Source organism: Leucoraja erinacea, chromosome 8 (genome assembly GCF_028641065.1).
Source record: "Leucoraja erinacea ecotype New England chromosome 8, Leri_hhj_1, whole genome shotgun sequence".
In the NCBI taxonomy this organism is placed as follows: domain Eukaryota; kingdom Metazoa; phylum Chordata; class Chondrichthyes; order Rajiformes; family Rajidae; genus Leucoraja; species Leucoraja erinaceus.
The window spans coordinates 65,640,636-65,659,945 of NC_073384.1; the positions used below are offsets into that span (position 1 = coordinate 65,640,636).

The following is a 19,310-nucleotide window of genomic DNA, read 5'->3' on the forward strand; positions in this document are numbered from 1 at the left end:
GACTATAAAACCAGGAAGTGCTGTGCCTCATTCAATCTCTGCAAGATGGATGAAATCAAGGGTCACGTCTCTCTGAGCTCTGAATAACACTGAACAAATGTCTACACAACTGTGAGTACCCTTAATGTGGTTTAAAAATGAAAATATGGTTTGTTTGAAGTAAAAAGGCAGTGCCTGCAAATGGTTGTTTGGGTGTTTTGCTTGAAGTTGAAAGGCACTACTTACTGCAAATGGTGGTTTGGGTGCTTTGGCTTGAAGTTGAAAGGCACTACTTACTGCAAATGGTGGCATGAAGTTGAAAGGCCCTACTTACGGCAAATGGTGGCTTGGGTGCTTTGGCTTGAAGTTGAAAGGCACTACTTACTGCAAATGGTGGATTGGGTTATTTGGCTTGAAGTTGAAAGGCACCACTTAATGCAAATGGTGGCTTGAAGTTGAAAGGCACCACTTAATGCAAATGGTGGCATGAAGTTGAAAGGCACTACTTACTGCAAATGGTGGCTTGGGAGCTTTGGCTTGAAGTTTAAAAAAATCACCATTCTCTCTGCTGCACCTGCTGGAGGGAGGGGGAGGGACTATAAAACCAGGAAGTGGTGTGCCTCACAGTCTCTGCAAGATGGATGAAGCCAAGGGTCACGTCTCTGAGCTCTGAATAACACTGAACAATATCTACACAACTGTGAGTACCCTTAATGTGGTTTGAAAATATGGTTTGTTTGAAGTAAAAAGGCACTGCCTGCAAATGGTTGTTTGGGTGCTTTGGCTTTAAGTTGAATGGCACTACTTACTGCAAATGCTGGCATGAAGTTGAAAGGCACTACTTACTGCAAATGGTGGCTTGGGTGATATGGCTTGAAGTTGATAGGCACTACTTACTGCAAATGGTGGCTTGGGTGCTTTGGCTTGAAGTTGAAAGGCACTACTGCAAATGCACTTACTTCCTGTTTGCACTGTATATTGATTTTAGATAAAACGCTACCACTTACAGCTGTGATTTTTGACTATCTTACTCGGTCCCCCCCCCCCCCCTCCCTCTGCTGAGCAGGTGCAGAGAATTCTTCCCATCAATGAAAAATAAAAGTGTTATTAGTGTTTAAAAAATGTTGAGAATCTCTCCTGTCAATCACGCCCTGAAAGCCACACCTTTTCCAGTGGGAGGGGGAGGGTGTGGCTCGGTCTCTGCATGATGGGGTAGGGAGAGGTCATGACTCTGTTTGAGCTGTGAATCAACTGAACACATTGAATGTCTTCTGAACTGGGAATTTGGTGTTTTGTTTGGTTTTATGGTGGTTTCACCCTGTATGAAATGGTATGAAGCTGCATTTGAATTTGGTGGCCTTGGACACTGCTTGAAGTGGAATGAAACTGCACGAATTTGGTGGCCTTGCACCCTGCTGAAAGTGGTATGAAACTGTACTTGAATTCGGTGGCCTTCCACCCTGCTTGAATTGGTTGGAAATTGCACTTGAATTCGGTGGCCTTGCACCCTGCTCATAGTGGTAAGAAACTGAACTTGAATTTGGTTGCCTTGCACCCTGCTTGAAATGGTAGGAACATGGATTTGAATTTGGTGGCCTTGCACCCTGCTTGAAATGGAATTTCAAGGAATAGTCATGAGTCAACTGCCAGCCCACCAGCCGTGAGTGAGCTGCCAGCAGATCAGGCTTGAGGGACTGAGCTGCCACCCAAAGAACCCATACCAGCACTCCAGAAAGCCCCCCCCCCCACTGGCCACCAATATTGGAATTGGTGGAGAGGTGGAATATTGCGTCGGGGGACCAGCCCTCCCGTGTGAACATGGGACCCAACGGGTCCCACAGTCTAGTAATTTATATTTATAAATCTTTTCTGCGTTTTAAAGAATGTTCATGATTGCAAATACAATGGGTTAATCTTGAGCAGTCTTAGATTTGTTGGTATGTCTACAGATCAATTAGGAAGTATTGCGATTTTAGATCATCAGTGGAGAGTGAGGAAGATGGGTTTTAGTCACTAAAGAAATTATTAAAGTTAATGTGTGTCCTGACACATTTCCAGAGCGCTAAGTATGCTCAATGGCCTTGTTTCTTACCCTCCTTTCTTGCATTGTTCTTGTTCTAATACTAATCCAAGATGGCGGTGCTGCCTTAGCAGCTGCGGCTCGCCTGCAGTCCATCTCTGTTTTTTTCTTTTTTTGTTGTTCTTTTGTCCTGTTTTAGTGAATTTTTGGTTTATTAGGTTGTGTATGTGTGGGTGGGGTGAGAAACATGTTTTTGGTCTCTTCCTTCGGGGGGGATGCGACTTCTCTTGTCGTATCCCCCGTCTCCGTCTCTGCCTGCGCAGAGGCCTAATAGCGGAGCTGGCGGCCTCGGAAGTGGGGCAGCGGTAGCGGCCACCCAGCCTCGGAGCTGGGGTAGTGGCAGCGGCCACCCAGCCTCGGAGCTGGGGCAGCGGCAGCAGCAGCGGCAACCCGGCCTCGGAGCTGGGGTAGTGGCAGCGGCAGCGGCAACCCGGCCTCGGAGCTGGGGCAGTGGCAGCGGCAGCCCAGCCAACCCGGCCTCGGAGCTGGGGCAGCGGCAGCAGCAGCGGCAACCCGGCCTCGGAGCTGGGGCAGCGGCGACCCGGCCTCGGAGCTGGGGCAGTGTTCCGGCGGCAGCGGCCACCCGACCCGACCGCGGGCCCAGTGGACGACATCGTTGGGAGCTCGCAGGTCACAGGTTGGTGACCTGTTCTCCAGAGCTCCCGCAACAACAGCTACGTCCGTTGGGCTGGTGGGCCGCAGCTTCGACCACCCCAGGCCGCGGCCTGTTTTATCCAATTTTATACGAGTTGAACCGGCCCGTTCGCAGAGCACGGATTCAGCCGCGGGACTGACATTACTTACCATCGCCCGGCGGGGTCACAACATCCGAAGCCTGGATCGCCTCGGCGCAGAGGGAGAATAAGAAGGGAAGTGAGGAGGTGCCTGGTGAACTCACTGCGGTGGATGTTAATTTGAGTTTATTGTGTGTTTTTGTCATTTTTACTATATGTAGGGACTGCAAGGCAACAAAATTTCATGAAGGACCACTCGATTGATTCTTGGGAAAGAGATCAAGCATTCTAGGCCTCTGATCTATTGGAATGTGCAGAATGACAATAAAGGCTACTTTGACTTTGACTTTGATTAGTACTGAATGACTGGGCTATCATTATTCTCTCAACATAACATTTAAATGTTGAGCTTCTCTTGAAATTACTAACTTGAAACAAGGCAGCTGGATGTCTGATTAAAATGAGGTCTTGTAGCTTTGACGGTTCATGTGAGTCATATTTATATTCTGGCTTTGCTCCGTGTCCCCCTGCACTTGTGCTGGAGTTTAGAATGCCAGTCAACTTTAAAGAAATACTATCCTTTAAGCATTTGTTTTCATTCTGAAACTACACGAAAACCACCACTATTGTGACCTTTAGACATCTCAGGCTTCTAAATAGTTATTTAGTAAGAAGCAAACAAATGTGAGCAAATGTTTAGTGGATAAATGTTGTGATGATCAAATCAGTACAAAATTATACGAGTTTTGTTGCTGCAATATGTCTAGATTTAAGATATTCACATAGTCATGAATAAACTTTCTTAGCTCCTATGATTGAATTAGTAAAGCTTGGGCAAGTTTGGCAGCTAAATGCAGTTATCTAAGCCCCTAAAATGATTGCAACTGCAATTCTGTGTAAAGGCCCATTTTCCCTGCCTAAGAAGGAATACACTTGTGATAGTGGTAGTGTCATGAAGGACCACTCGATTGATTCTTGGGAAAGAGATCAAGCATTCTAGGCGTCTGATCTTTTGGAGTGTGCAGAATTGTAACTGGGCTTACAGGATGAATACAGGAACAAAGTTTCCCCTTACTGGTCTATCCAAAGCCAGGCATACAGCTTAAAAAAAAAGGGTTGGTCATTGAGATAGATAAGAACAAACATCTTCACTCGGAAATGAAGAGAAGTTATTTGAGGGGATGTTCAATATTTTTCTTGAAATGAAGATTCATATTTTTCACAATGGCTTTAACACTCTAATACTTTCCTGAATAACTATATTTTATTCAAGGGGATATTACTATATATAAGTAGTGGAATGCTTTTAATTGTGAAAGGCATTATAACTAAGATGAGACCTGCGTAATTGGAGATTCAGAGGCAAGCATTTTCATGGAGGTGAGTGGGTGGCATTCTGTATCTTCAAGGGCCTATCCCACTTAGGCGATTTTTTTTCAGCGACTGCCAGCGACAGTCACAGTCGTAGCAGGTTGCTGACAAAACGGCGACTGGACCCCCCGTACGACTATGTCTACTAAAACCTACAACCTAGTCGACAACTGGTGACCCAATTCTTTGTGCCTTGGGACGTCCACCTACGACCACACCTATGACCACACCGACAACAACCCAAGACCACACAGGCGATAACCTACGACAACCAAAGTCACCCTATGTCCACCCGTGACAAGCTACGACCCTGTCGGCGACAACTGAAGACAATTCAGTCGCCGGTTGGCATAGGTTGACGTAGGTAGTCGCCAATGCAATTTACCAAAACCAGCACCCAGTGACAACCTACGTCAATGACAACAACCTACGGCAGGAGAAGACAAGCTACGTCAAGCCCATGGTCGTCGAAAGGTTTTGAACATTTCAAATTCCAGCGGCGACCAGAAAAATGTTACGACTCCTTAGAGGAGACTACTCACGACCATACAGTGTCACCCGGCGACCATGTGGCGGCAACCTAGTCACCTATGGTCGCCGAAAAAATTGCCTAAGTGGGACAGGCCCTTTATTCATTTACAGTAACATGAATGCCCATGTAAAATACAAACTAACCCATGGTTAAAGTGAATTATTGTTGGCTTTCTGTGCACTACCTTGCCACCAACAATCACTGGTTGGTTACCAGTTCCGATTTTCTATTAGCTTCCAGAGGTGAAGTTTCTTAGGTAAGCTGCCTGGGCTGATTGGTGAAGCCCTGGTTTACAGTGGCTTTGGCAGTGAGTTTAACCATACCCCAGGCTTACCGGCTGCCTGGACATTGAATGTTTGAATGTTCTGATATTCATGTTCATTCCAAAAAAATAGCCAAAAATGTTTAATTGTCATTTGTACCAGGAGTAGGACAATTACATTCTTACTTGCTAAAGTCATAAACAAATAAAATCTTCTAAATTGCAAATAGATAACTAAATTTCTTTTTTTTTAAACAATTTTTCGAAAATGTACTTGACGCTCTGCTCTCAACCCTGTCCCCCTCTATTCCAACAAATTAGCTATTGTACCTGTGGCAGGTTTAACCTGTCTAAATGCTGGGAAGTCTGCAGAGGTTCCTGCTCAATTACTGGAGATGGGTAAAGGTACAGAATGCCTCAATATTCTCGCTTTAGTAAAGGTGCAATTAGCCATAGTTTCTGTGCTTGATTCCTACCCACTCGCCTCCATGAAAATGCTTGCCTATGAATCTCCAATTACACAGGTCTCATCTTGGTTATGTGTAAGTAATTGCAGATGGTGGTTTAAACCGTAGACATAAAAAAGCTGGAGTGACTCAGCGGGACAGCCAGCATCTCTGGAGAGAAGGAATGGGTGATGTTTCGGGTCGAGACCCTTCGTCAAACTCATCTTGTTTATAATGCCTTTCAAAGTTAAGGCCTGCCACAACTTGTACATAGTAATGCAGCATCATAGTGTTCTGCTGTCCACAAGTTTGGAAGTTCCACATTCATGCAAGCTAGTGTAAGAGTTGTGTGCTTTGTCACATTTCCTTGTGGAACTGTAGCTTTTCAAAACACACGGCCTAATATTTATTGGTACTGAAAGTTGGCGATTATTCTACACAAAAAATTGGGTTTACCCTGATAAAAAGAAAAATAAACACAAGTCTCAAGATTCAAGATTCAAGATAGATTTAATTGTCACATGTGCCAGATGGCACAGTGAAATGAATTCCCATACAGCCATACAATAAAAATAAACAGGACTCAACACACTATAGAATTTAACACAAAACATCCCCACAGCAGAATCAAAGTTTCCCACTGTGTGGGAAGGCACCAAAGTCAGTCTCTTCCTCCACTGTTCCCCGTGGTCAGGGCCTCCCCAAGCCCTCCGCAGTTGCAGCTACGGGCGGCCCGATGTCCAGGACCGCTCGCCGGGGTGATACAAGTCCGACGTCGGGGCTGCGGGACGTCCTCAGCGGCATGGACACCAGAGTCGGCCCCCTCCTACCGGAGTCGGCGGCTTCCAAAGTCCGCAGGCCGCGCCGGGTGGAGACTGCTGCTGTAGACCCTCTGCAAGGCGCCCCAGGACTCCACGATGCCATTCAGCGCCGCCCGCGTTGGAAGCTCTCCGCACCAGAGCTCCACAATGTTGGAGCAGCGGCCCAACGCTCCGGAGCTCCAAACGGCGACCCAGGTGGGCATCGCCCGCTCCGCGGTGACTCCAGCGCTGCGCCGCCGCTGTAGCAGCCCTGGTCCGGTTCCCGGTCCCCGGCAGGAAAGGCCGCTCCGATCCAGCTGGTAGGCCGCGAGGTGGGGGGCGAGGACGCGACTCGGAGAAATAGTCGCGTCCCCGCCAGGAAGAGACTGGGAAACGGTTTCCCCCTTACCCTGCCCCCTCCCCCACATAGAAAAGTTAAAGTTTCCCCCTAAAACAAACTTTAGACTAACTGAAAATAAAAAAAAGATAGAAATGACAGACAGTCTGCATATACAGTGGTTTGCAAAAGTTTTCATACCCCTTGAACCTTTCCAAATTTTGTCACATTACAACCACAAAAATAAATGTATTTTATTGGGATTTTATGTGATAGACCAACACAAAGTGGCGCATAATTGTGAAGTGGAAGGAAAATGATACATGGCTTTCAAATTTTTTTACAAATAAAAAAACTGAAAAGTGTGGCGTGCAAAAGTATTCAGCCCCCCTGAGTCAATACTTTGTAGAACCACCTTTCGCTGCAATTACAGCTGCAAGTCTTTTGGGGTATGTCTCTACCAGCTTTTCCACATCTAGAGACTGAAATTTTTGCCCATTCTTCTTTGCAAAATAGCTTAAGCTCAGTCAGATTGGATGGAGAGCGTCTGTGAACAGTAATTTTCAAGTCTTGCCAGAGATTCTCAATTGGATTTAGGTCCGGAATTTGACTGGGTCATTCTAACACATGAATATACTTTGATCGACAGTCCCCACCAGACTGGCCGGGAAGCTAATGGAATTGGGGCTCAACACCTCCCTGTGTGCCTGGGTCCTGGACTTTCTCACCGCCAGGCCCCAGGTAGTCAAGATGGGAGGGAATACATCTAAGTCCCTCACCCTGAGCACAGGATCGCCCCAGGGTTGCGTCCTCAGCCCCCTATTGTACTCCCTGTACACACATGACTGTGTGGCTAGATTCAGCTCCAACTCAATAATTAAGTTTGCTGATGACACTGTGGTGGTGGGCCTGATCTCAGACAACGATGAGAAGGCCTACCGGGAGGAGGTGGCTGGTCTAGCACTCTGGTGCCAGGATAACAGCCTCCTCTTGAACATCAAAAAAACGAAGGAGCTGATCATGGGCTTTAGGAGGGCACATCATCCGAGGACGTACACATCATTGAGGATAAATGGGGATCCTGTGGATAGGGTGAACTGTTTTAAATATCTGGGAGTCCACATCTCCGAGGATATGACATGGGCATCACACGCCTCGGCACTCGTGAGTAAGGCAAGGCAGCGCCTTTATCACCTCAGGCAATTGAGGAAATTCAGAGTGTCTCCAAGGATCCTCCAGTGCTTCTACGCAGCGGCGGTGGAAAGCATCTTGTCCGGGAACATTACCATCTGGTTTGAGAATTGGTCTGCCAAGGACAAGAAGGCTCTGCAGAGTAGTGCGTTCAGCCGAACGCACTATGGGAACTTCACTTTCCTCCCTGCAGGAACTACACATCAGGAGGTGCAACTCCAGAGCCAACAATATCATGAGAGACCCCTTCCACCCCTGCAACGGACTGTTCCAGCTGCTACGGTCAGGCAAACGCCTCCGTTGCCATGCAGTGAGAACGGAGAGGTTGAGAAGGAGTTTCTTCCCAGAGGCCATTCGGACTGTAAACGCCTATCTCACCAGGGACTAACTCTACAGAACGTTTTTCCTTCCATTATTTCTTATGTAAAAGAATATGTGTGTTATGACTGTGTTTATAGTTTGTTTGGTTTTGTTGTTTGTCTTTTGCACAAAGATCCGCGAGCATTGCCACTTTCATTTCACTGCACATCTCGTATGTGTATGTGACAAATAAACATGACTTGACTTGATCTAAACCATTCCATTGTAGTTCTGGCTGTATGTTTACGGTCGTTGTCCTGCTGGAAAGTGAACCTCCGCCCCAGTCTCGTCTTTTGCAGGCTCTAACAGGTTTTCTTCCAAGATTGCCCTGTATTTGGCTCCATCCATCTTCCCATCAACTCTGACCAGCTTCCCTGTCCCTGCTGAAGAAAAGCATCCCCACAACATGATGCTGCCACCACCATGTTTCACAGTGGGGATGGTGTGTTCAGGGTGATGTGCAGTGTTTAGTTTTCCGCCACACATAGCATTTTACATTTAGGCCAAAAACTTTCAATTTTGGTCTCATCTGACCAGACCACCTTCCTCCACATGTTTGCTGTGTCCCCCACATGGCTTGTGGCAAACTGCAAACGGGATTCTTATGGCTTTTTTTTCAACAATGGCTTTCTTCTTGCCACTCTTCCATAAAGGCCCGATTTGTGGAGTGCACGACTAATAGTTGTTCTGTGGACAGATTCTCCCACCTGAGCTGTGGATCTCTGCAGCTCCTCCAGAGTTACCATGGGCCTCTTGGATGCTTCTCTGATCAATGCTCTCCTTGCCCGGCCTGTCAGTTTAGGTGGACGGCCATGTCTTGGTAGGTTTGCAGTTGTGCCATACTCTTTCCATGTTCGGATGATGGATTGAACAGTGCTCCGTGAGATGTTCAAAGCTTGGGATTTTTTTTAGAACCTAACCCTGCTTTAAACTTCTCCACAACTTTATCCCTGACCTGTCTGATGTGTTCCTTGGGCTTCATGATGCCGTTTGTTCACTAATGTTCTCTAACGAACCTCTGAGGCCTTCACAGAACAGCTGTATTTATACTGAGATTAGATTACACACAAGTGGACTCTATTTACTAATTAGGTGACTTCTGAAGGCAATTGTTTGCACTGGATTTTATTTAGGGTTATCAGAGTAAAGGGGGCTAAATACTTTTGCACGCCACTTTTCAGTTTTTTATTTGTAAACAAATTTGAAAACCATGTATAATTTTCCTTCCACTTCACAATTATGCGCCACTTTGTGTTGGTCTATCACATAAAATCCCAATAAAATACATTTACCTTTGTGGTTGTAACGTGACAAAATGTGGAAAAGTTCAAGGGGTATGAATACTTTTGCAAACCACTGTAACTGAGTTTAAGAAGGGTCTCGACCCGAAACATCACCTATTCCTTCACTCCATCGATGCTGCCTCACCTGCTGAGTTTCTCCAGCATTTTTGTCCACCTTGTATTCAATGGAAGCGGATTTACCTTCAGTTTTAGTTTATTGTCATGTATCCCAAAGGTACAGTGAAAAGCTTTTGCTGCTTGCTATCCAGTCAGTGGAAAGACAATAAATGATTACAATTGAACCATTCATAGTGTACAGATACATGATAAGGGAATATCATAGTCAAAGTAAGAAATGTTGCTGTAGGAGTAGAGATTTAACAGAGTGGAGCGATTGTAATGTGTGATTCCAGATCCGCTTCTATAACCAGCACACAATAGCCGCCTGGGTTGGACGCCATCTTGGAGAGTCTCAAAATTGGTTCCTTTCATTTGTTTTTCAGCCACCATAATACCCACCATGACTCATGTATGACAGGCAGGTCTGAATGGGAGCTATATTGTTTAAGGGTGAAAAGTATGCATCCTTTATTGTGCCTCAATGCAGCATTTGGTTGCCTTTATGATTTTAGAAAGATCTGTTGAATGGTTGGGATCCTTCATGTGAAATTGGTTGTCCCTGAAATGAGATCTACGTTCCATGATTTGAGGCTTTGTGTTTTACTCCTCGAGCAAAGATGCCATTGATTATCAGATACAGGGATTTTAATCAAATGAATGAGAAGTGCACATGCAAGACTTTTTAAGGTGACTTTAAGTTGAAAGAAATGGATCACAAGATGGCCGGAGACTTACAGTGCATTCAGACAGGAATGTCATTTAGTTTTTGCATTTGGTTGCATTAGAATTTGTTGAATATTCAGCGAAGAAGCTCACAATCGATGTGATTAAGTGTAACGTCAGAAGTAATGCAGAATTAGTAAAGGTTAATTGTCACCGTAGCATATGTCAGAGCAGAAAAAAATTAGTAATGGCTGTCTTAAAGAGAAAAGGCATTTAATTGTTGAATAATGCATTTTCTAGTTAAGTAAGGCATGACTATTGTACTAAAGTATAATTTTAATAAAGGTTACTTGGATGTCCATGTAAAGTGGCTCTTGGGTGATGTGCAGATCATTGTAATATGTGAAAGATTCGGCAAATGGTGCTTTTGTCCAAAATTGGAACACTATTACAATTATGACTATAATATGTTTGTATGGTGCACAATCATGCAATTGAGTACATTTTACAGTAATAAAGAATGACTAACTTAAAGTCCAAATTAAATAAGTTAATTACTTTGATTACAGTGTGCTATAATGCTCTACAAAGCAAGGTGGGCAGTATTGCAGGCAATGCATCCCTTCTCGACAAGCTCAGTGCATTCTATGCTCGCTGGAAAGAGCTAGTCGGTGGAAGCATGTCACACAGGCCCGGGTGCGTTTTATAAGATCATAAATGATAGGAGCAGAATTTGGCCATTCAACCCATCAAGTCAACTTACCATTCAATCATGGCTGATCTATCTCTCTCTCTCTGCCCTAACCCCATTCTCCTGCCTTCTCCCCATAACCCCCGACACCCGTACTAATCACAAATCTATCTATCTCTATTTTAAAAATACCTATTGACTTGGCCTCCACAGCCATCTGTGGTAAAGAATTCCACAGATTCACCACCCGCTGACTAAAGAGATTCCTTCTCATCTCCTTTCTATTCTCCCCTCTCCCATCAGGCAAAATGTGTGGAAGTATGAAAACACTGCACCTTCATCTTGAGGGAGGGTTTCTTCCCATCTGTTATCTGGCAACTGAATCATCCTTCCACAACCAGAGAGCAGTGCTGGACTACTATCTACCTCTTTGGTGATCCTCAGACTATCCTTGATCGGACTTTGCTGGTTTCACCTTGCACTAAACGTCATTCCCTTATCTATACACTGTAAATGGCTTGATTGTAATCATGTATTGTCTTTCCGCTAACTGGATATAACACACCAAAATCTTTTCACTATACCTCGCAATCCGGAACATAAAGTCTACTCTGCCATTCAATCATGGCTGATCTATCTCTCCCTCCTAACACCATTCTCCTGCCTTCTCCTCATAACCTTTGACACCCGTACTAATCAAGAATCTATCTACCTCTGCCTTGAAAAATATCCACTGACTTGGCCTCCACAGCCTTCTGTGGCAAAGAATTGCAGATTCACCACCATGTGACTAAAAAATTTCTCATCTCCTTCCTAAAAGAACGTCCCTTAATTCTTCATCCTCTGTGCTCATAAAGCATCAGTGGGTTTAACAAGATTCAATTTACTAATTCATGCAAGTTCTTTACTCATCAAAGCAGAAAATCCTGCTTTCCATTTTATAGTTCAGATGGAATTCCATATTATTGCTATGGTAAATTCCACCATGGTTCACAAACAGCATCGCTAATATTGAGCGGTTGAAAATATTGTTTGTTGAATGATTTATTTAAAATTATTTATGAATTTAATCAAATAAACATTAATGGAATGACAACATTTTTGCATATTGTAAAAGGAAAGTAATTAAGTTAAATCCTGAAGGTAGACAAAAATGCTGGAGAAAATCAGCGGGTGAGGCTGCATCTATGAAGCGAAGGAAATAGGTGACGATTCAGGTCGAGACCCTTCTTCAGACTGATGGGAGGGTGGAGAAGGCGGGAAGAAGAAAGTAAGAGGCGGAGACAGTGGGCTGTGGGAGAGCTGGGAAGGGGAGGAGAAAGCAGGGACTACCTGAAATTGGAGAAGTCAATGTTCATACCGCTGGGGTGTAAACCACCCAAGCGAAATATGAGGTGCTGCGCCTCCAATTTACGGTGGGCCTCACTCTGGCCATGGAGGAGGCCCAGGACAGAAAGGTCGGATTTGGAATTGGAGGGGGATTTGAAGTGCTGAGCCACCGGAAGATCAGATTGGTTATTGCGAACCGAGTGGAGGTGCTGGGCAAAGCGATCGCCAAGCCTACGCTTGGTCTCACCGATGTAGAGCAGCTGACACCTAGAGCAGCGGATGTAATAGATGAGGTTGGAGGAGGTGCAGGTGAACCTCTGCCGCACCTGGAAAGACTGCTTGGGTCCTTGAATGGAGTCAACGGGGGAGGTAAAGCGATAAGTGTAGCATTTCCTGCGGTTGCAATGGAAAGTGCCAGGAGAGGGGATAGTTTGGGTGGGAAGGGACGAATTGACCAGGGAATTATGGAGGGAGCGGTCTCTGTGCGAAGGGGAGGAGATGGGAAGATGTGGCCAGTGGTGGGATCCCGTTGGAGGTGGCGAAAATGTCGGAGGATTATTTGTTGTATTTGACGGCTGGTAAGGTGGAAGGTGAGGATAAGGGGGACTCTGCCCTTGTTACGAGTGGGGGGGATGGGGAGTGAGAGCAGAGTAATGCCCCTGTCCCACTTAGGAAACCTGAACGGAAACTTCTGTAGACTTTGCGCCCCACCCAAGGTTTCCGTGCGGTTCCCGGAGGTTTTTGTCAGTCTCCCTAATGGTCGAAAATGCTTTCCGCTTCTTCTATGTTCCGACGATTACTTCAAAAAATTCAAAACCAGCCGCGACTAAAAATAGGTTGCCGTTTTAAAAATCGGTAATTTTTTAGTCGAAGCCGGTTGCGATGCTAGTTGAAGGAGGTTGCTGGAGGTTGCAGGTAGTGGAAGGTCTTACCTTCCACTACCTGCAACCTCCGGCAACCACCTTCAACTAACAGGGGCTCTCTTTCACGGGATGTAAGTCTAGCTGGATCATGCAATAGCTACTTCAACCATGCAAACCCAGAATCAATTCTATGACATCAGTGAGATGGCTCATTCCAAGATTTAAATGTTTTGCTCTTTAATTGCTGGCCATACAATTTTCCTCCTGGGCTGCATCATGCTTTAATTTGATTGAATTAATAACTATAGTCAATCCAACTGTTGTGATGAAGAGTCAGTATCTGAACAATGTGTTAGCTCCAACTATTTTACATCTAACAGTTACATTGCGATTTAACTGCCAAAAATAGACGTATTGGCTTTCTGTGAGATGCCACTGCGGGATGCAAAATGTTTTTCAATTATTTCTATATTTTGCCCTCATCTCCCATTCAATATTAGTATGGTTAATCCGTTTCAATTCTCTCTTCTCTAACTATGGATTGGAGTCCTGTTTTCTGATTTTAATTATCTCTGGTAAAGTACTTCACCTCTCGTTATTACCATCTTTATCTCACTCAATTCTATCCTGCAGTCTCTCAAATGTTCCCAGTCATTTCACTAGTTCCTATTGTGTAAGAAGAAACTGCAGATGCTGGTTTAAACCAAAGTTAGACATAAAAAGCTAGAGTAACTCAGCAGGACAGGCAGCATCTCTGGAGAGAAGGAATGGGTGACGTTTCAGGTTGAGATCCTTCTTCAGACTGGTTAGGGATAAGGGAAATGAGAGATAGTCTGTCAAAAAGTTTTGTTTTGGAGGTCTTTTAGTCTATTTATATGTAGGGGATTGGGGGGGAATCTCACTACCTGGTCGAGTATGCGTCGATCCGCCGAGCCGCATCTTCGCACCCTCCTAGTGGCCTACCATCTGGATTGGCGCGGCTTTTCCTGCCGGAGACCGGCCAGAGCTTCAGCTTCATCAGCGGCGCAGCACTGAAGTTCCATCGCGGAGCGGGCGATGCCTTACTTGGGTTGCCGTGTTGGAGCTGTGGTCTGCGGAGTTTCCAGCTACGGGCGGCGCCGACTTTAACATCGCGGAGAGCTGGGATCCCTTTGCCGAGGGCCGCCAGTGGTGAATCTCCGCCCAGCTCGGCCTGCAGACTTTGGGAGCCGTGGTCACTGTGTAAGAAGTGGCTGATTCGGATACTCCAAGCTATTGATTGTGTTCTTCCATTCCGATGTCGGAGTTTCGATTATCCCAGCGAGAGGGCCTGAACACCGGGCTGCCGTAGCGGCGACTGCAGAGGGCTCGAGGCCCCGACCACGGGTGAATGAAGAGGAAATTGACTGAACTTTGTTGCCTTTCCTCACAGTGGGAAACGTTGATTCCACTATGTGGGGATGTTCATGTTAAATTCTATTGTGTGTTATGTTCTTTTTATTAGTATGGCTGTATGGTAACACAAATCTCACTGTACCAATTGGTGCATGTGACAATAAATGTAACTTGAACTTGATATAGACAGTAATGTGAAGAAATAAAGAACGAAAGATATGCTAAAAAGTAACGAAAATAAAGGAAACAGGCTATTGTTAGCTGTTTGTAGTGTGACAATGAGAAGCTAGTGTGATTTGGGCAGAGGAGTGAATGCCAGGGCTACGTGAAGTAAGAGAAATCAATATTCATACCACTGGACTGTTAAGCGAAGCAAAATATGAAATGCTGTTCCTCCAATTTGCGTTTAGCCTCACTATGACAACAGAGGAGACCTAGGACAGAAAGGTCTGTGGAGGAATGGGAGGGAGAATTAAAATGTCCAGCAACCAGGAGTTCAGATAGGTTCAGGCGGGCTGAGCGAAGATATATATGTAGGATAGTGTAAGTTTGTGGGGATGTGTGGGCAGTGTGTGCTCAGTGGGTCAAAGGGCCTATTTCTGCGCTGTATCTCTAAACTAAAATTAAACCATGTTATTCTCCTATTTTTGTACAATTTGTTAATTGTTGAGAAAGGACATCACGCACAAGGCCCAGCACTGTAATTTAGTTCAATTAGGAACTAAAGCAGAAACTTGCCTGTTCTCATCCGCTAGTTTGTTCAGACATGATAGTTAGTTCACATTTCTTTCTTTCCAAATATATCACCAGTTGATTTCATAATTAAAAGCACTTTGTTAACTTTACTGAAGACATAATGAAATCTCCATTAACATTGTGAAATGTTGCTGCCTTCATACTTCTGACACCTTAAACAGCTGTAAACTCCTGAGATCAGTACTGAGCGTCACGACCTGAGACGTTGCCTATTCCTTCTCTCCATAGATGCTGCTTCACCCGCTGAGTTACTCCAGCATTTTGTGTTTACCTGAGGATTTTCAATTGGCCCAGCATACATGTGCAGGATTTCTGCATAACTTATCACTTCATTTCCAGGACCATCTGACTTGAAAGTGACTATGCTCTGAACATGTTAAAGCGTGACTTTGTTTACACTAGCAATGTATATTCATTCCTGAGAAAAGGTGGCAAAGGGGTTTCTAATTGTGAGGGTATTTCTAACCTGAGCGTGTATTATTTAATGAAATCATGAATCTGGACATCCTAAGCACTTTACAATCAAGGAACATAAATTGAAGAGTACTAGTTGCTGTTGGCAATGTGGTTGCTAGTTACTGCATTAGCTCTTCAAAAAAGCACTTTTCCACCCGAGGTGTCTAGCAGAAAATTGGCTTAACTGAAGTATGAACATCAAATTGAAATCCTTGAGATAATAATGCTGCCATTTTTCCGGGAGCGTGGTACTAACTGCAGGGACATGTGCCACAACTCAAAAATGCTGATGCTTGGAAGGCATAATCAATAGCTATTGGAGCAAAATGTAAATCATCAGTTGAAGGCAAGATTTAGCTGTATAGGATCATTCAGCTTTTATTTTCAACAAATGGGTGTGTTCATACCCTGAATTGCAAATAATGGCACAAACTGATGGTTTGATGGATATTTGTTCCTTGGAGGGTCTTATTATTTTCTGTTCTACAGCCATTGTTGGTTTCATATATTTATTCCATTAGTTTTTAACTTAATAATAACAAATGCAATGGTAGCAATTATGTGTTGCTTTATCACAACATATTTGCATTAACCTTATTTGAAGAAAATGTTTACTCTAACCAAAGTACTTTTTATAATTAAGATGCTGGTATTTACAGTAGCATGCATGTACAAGTGGTATGCAAAAACTTGCAAGGTTGTTCACAAATACTATCCAGTTTAAATAGATCATCAAGTTTACATTGATGTTCACATTTTTTTATGCCCCTGTCCAACTTAGAAAACCTGAACGGAAACCTCGGGAGAATTTGCGCCCCACCCAAGGTTTCCGTGTGGTTCCCGGAGTTTGCAGATAGTGGAAGCAGGTAGGGAGACTGACAAAAACATCCGGGAACTGCACGGAAACCTTGGGTTTCCTAAGTTGGACAGGGGCATTACTCACTATCATTGGCAGAGACATAATGAGTTGTCTCTGCTACATATAATTTTCAATAACGGAGCAATTGGAAGTGTTTTAATTAACTCTTTCCTCTTTCAGGTGCCTGTGTCAAGACAGAAATCAACAAGACAAATTGCACTGAAGCAAATAAAAGGAAGAGGTAACATTTCAAGTGGTAGTGAATGCTCAGAACTGTTGAGGGTTGAAGCAAGGATGCCGGAGATTGCAATGGCTGTTCAAAGTCAGGAAGAGGTAACTGGACCTTCAATAGCAATTATGTGTTGCTTTATCACAACATATTTGCACTAACCTATATTTGAAGAAAATGTTTACTCTAGCCAAAGTACTTTTTATAATTAAGATGCTGGTATTTACAGTAGCATGCATGTACAAGTGGTATGCAAAAACTTGCAAGGTTGTTCACAAATAGATATGCCATTTATTGTCACTATACATGTACAGTGAAACTGAAAGCTGCTCGTACTCAGTGCATACATACAATTTAGCACAAAAAACAAGAAACAGAAAAAAAACAAAAAACAGAAGGGAGATGGGGGGGGGGGGGGGACATATATACATATATCATATATACATATATACAGATGGAAGTCCGTGTTGGGCGGTGTAGTCAGTGCATGTGTGAATTTGAATTTATGGTAGATATAATTCTCGGAAATACTATCCAGTTTAAATAGATCATCAAGTTTACATTGATGTTCAAACTTTTTTATGTCCCTGTCCAACTTAGGAAACCTGAACGGAAACCTCGGGAGAGTTTGCGCCCCACCCAAGGTTTCCGTGCGGTTCCCGGAGTTTGCAGATAGTAGAAGCAGGTAGGGAGACTGACAAAAACATCCGGGAACTGCACGGAAACCTTGGGTTTCCTAAGTTGGACAGGGGCATTACTCACTATCATTGGCAGAGACATAATGAGTTGTCTCTGCTACATATAATTTTCAATAACGGAGCAATTGGAAATGTTTTAATTAACTCTTTCCTCTTTCAGGTGCCTGTGTCAAGACAGAAATCACCAAGACAAATTGCACTGAAGCAAATAAAAGGAAGAGGTAAAATTTCGAGTGGTAGTGAATGCTCAGAACTGTTGAGGGTTGAAGCAAGGATGCAGGAGATTGCAATGGCTGTTCAAAGTCAGGAAGAGGTAACTGGACCTTCAATAGCAATTATGTGTTGCTTTATCACAACATATTTGCACTAACCTGTATTTGAAGAAAATGTTTACATTGCCAAAGTACTTTTTATAATTAAGATGCCGGTATTTACAGTAGCATGCATGTACAAGTGGTATGCAAAAACTTGCAAGGTTGTTCACAAATACTATCCAGTTTAAATAGATCACCAAGTTTACATTGATGTTCAAACTTTTTTATGCCCCTGTCCAACTTAGGAAACCTGAACGGAAACCTCGGGAGAGTTTGCGCCCCACCCAAGGTTTCCGTGTGGTTCCCGGAGTTTACAGATAGTGGAAGCAGGTAGGTAGACTGACAAAAACATCCGGGAACTGCACGGAAACCTTGGGTTTCCTAAGTTGGACAGGGGCATTACTCACTATCATTGGCAGAGACATAATGCGTTGTCTCTGCAACATATAATTTTCAATAACGGAGCAATTGGAAGTGTTTTAATTAACTCTTTCCTCTTTCAGGTGCCTGTGTCAAGACAGAAATCACCAAGACAAATTGCACTGAAGGAAATAAAAGGAAGAGGTAACATTTCAAGTGGTAGTGAATGCTCAGAACTGTTGAGGGTTGAAGCAAGGATGCAGGAGATTGCAATGGCTGTTCAAAGTCAGGAAGAGGTAACTGGACCTTCAATACAACCTGAGATCAGGGATAGGAAGCCCGAAGTTATAACGACTGGCCGAAGAGAGGCAAAGTTCCGTGCTCCAGCTGCAGCTTCAGAAGTGCCTCCGGATCAAATAAAAATAAAATCAGACATCTTCCGATATGGTGCTGCAGTCCTAGTCTTGTTAATATTAATTATACTTCTGTTGTTTTAAGTACATATTTTTACACTGCTCCAACTGTTTTGACATTAAAAGTAACATCTTTTTAAAGCTTTCAGTGGATTTATTCTGCCAGTGGCCAGCAGAACAGTTTAACTAATGGCCCAGTAAATGGTCATGGTTTGTGAAAATAAAATGTTTACTTAATTTAACTGCTGTGGAGCAAATGTTATGGATGATTTAAAAAGCACTTGGATATTCAGCATCTCTTTGAAGTCATCTTCACTGTTATTGGCTGTAAAGGAAAATAAGGGAAGAGAAAAAGTGCATCATTACTGATGTGAGTGATATCATGGCAGAAATGTTATGATGTAATCTTCCCCTCCCACCTCCTTCTCCATTCCCTCCCCCCTCCTCCCTTCATACCTTACTACAGTAAGGGCATTCACCAAAGATGACGTTAAAACTTTGCCTTGAAGAAGGTAGACCTCGTAACCACTGTAGATGTAAACATTATAAATTTAATTATACACAAAAAAACCTACCAATCTCCATTTCTAATTTCTGCTTTGAACTACACTCACCTCGTAAAGACACTCCTGATGGAATGGCTGTCCACAGCGGGGGTCATCACACACTTGATCCGGTATGGCTGAGGAAAGTCGGTATGCATAGCAAATTCCACACTCCATGCTAAAACTCTGCCAAATAAACAGATGCATTGATCATCATGATCTGTGGAATTCTCTGCCACAGAAGGTAGTTGAGGCCAGTTCATTG

At 44.0% G+C, this 19,310-nt stretch overlaps 2 protein-coding genes across 7 annotated transcripts in view; one reads left to right on the forward strand and one right to left on the reverse strand.

Annotated features, from left to right (window-relative positions):
- Positions 1–18,584, forward strand: part of LOC129699791 (serine/threonine-protein kinase VRK1-like) — an 87,973-nt gene extending 69,389 nt beyond the window's left edge. For 3 of the 5 annotated variants that reach the window (XM_055639879.1, XM_055639878.1, XM_055639882.1), the window contains 3 exons: positions 16,667–16,819; positions 17,574–17,726; positions 18,231–18,584. In XM_055639879.1, coding sequence (XP_055495854.1) covers positions 16,667–16,819; positions 17,574–17,726; positions 18,231–18,584 — 660 coding nt within the window. The remainder of the gene's footprint in view (positions 1–16,666; positions 16,820–17,573; positions 17,727–18,230) is intronic. The other 2 variants (XM_055639881.1, XM_055639880.1) reach the window with 2 other exon arrangements.
- A 102-nt stretch (positions 18,585–18,686) lies between these two features.
- The window catches only part of fancl (FA complementation group L), a 70,560-nt gene continuing 69,936 nt past the window's right edge, over positions 18,687–19,310 (reverse strand). For both annotated transcript variants that reach the window (XM_055639884.1, XM_055639883.1), the window contains exons 13-15: positions 19,115–19,231; positions 18,957–19,028; positions 18,687–18,825 (exon numbers count right to left, since the gene is read on the reverse strand). In XM_055639884.1, coding sequence (XP_055495859.1) covers positions 18,790–18,825; positions 18,957–19,028; positions 19,115–19,231 — 225 coding nt within the window. In that variant the 3' untranslated portion in view covers positions 18,687–18,789. The remainder of the gene's footprint in view (positions 18,826–18,956; positions 19,029–19,114; positions 19,232–19,310) is intronic.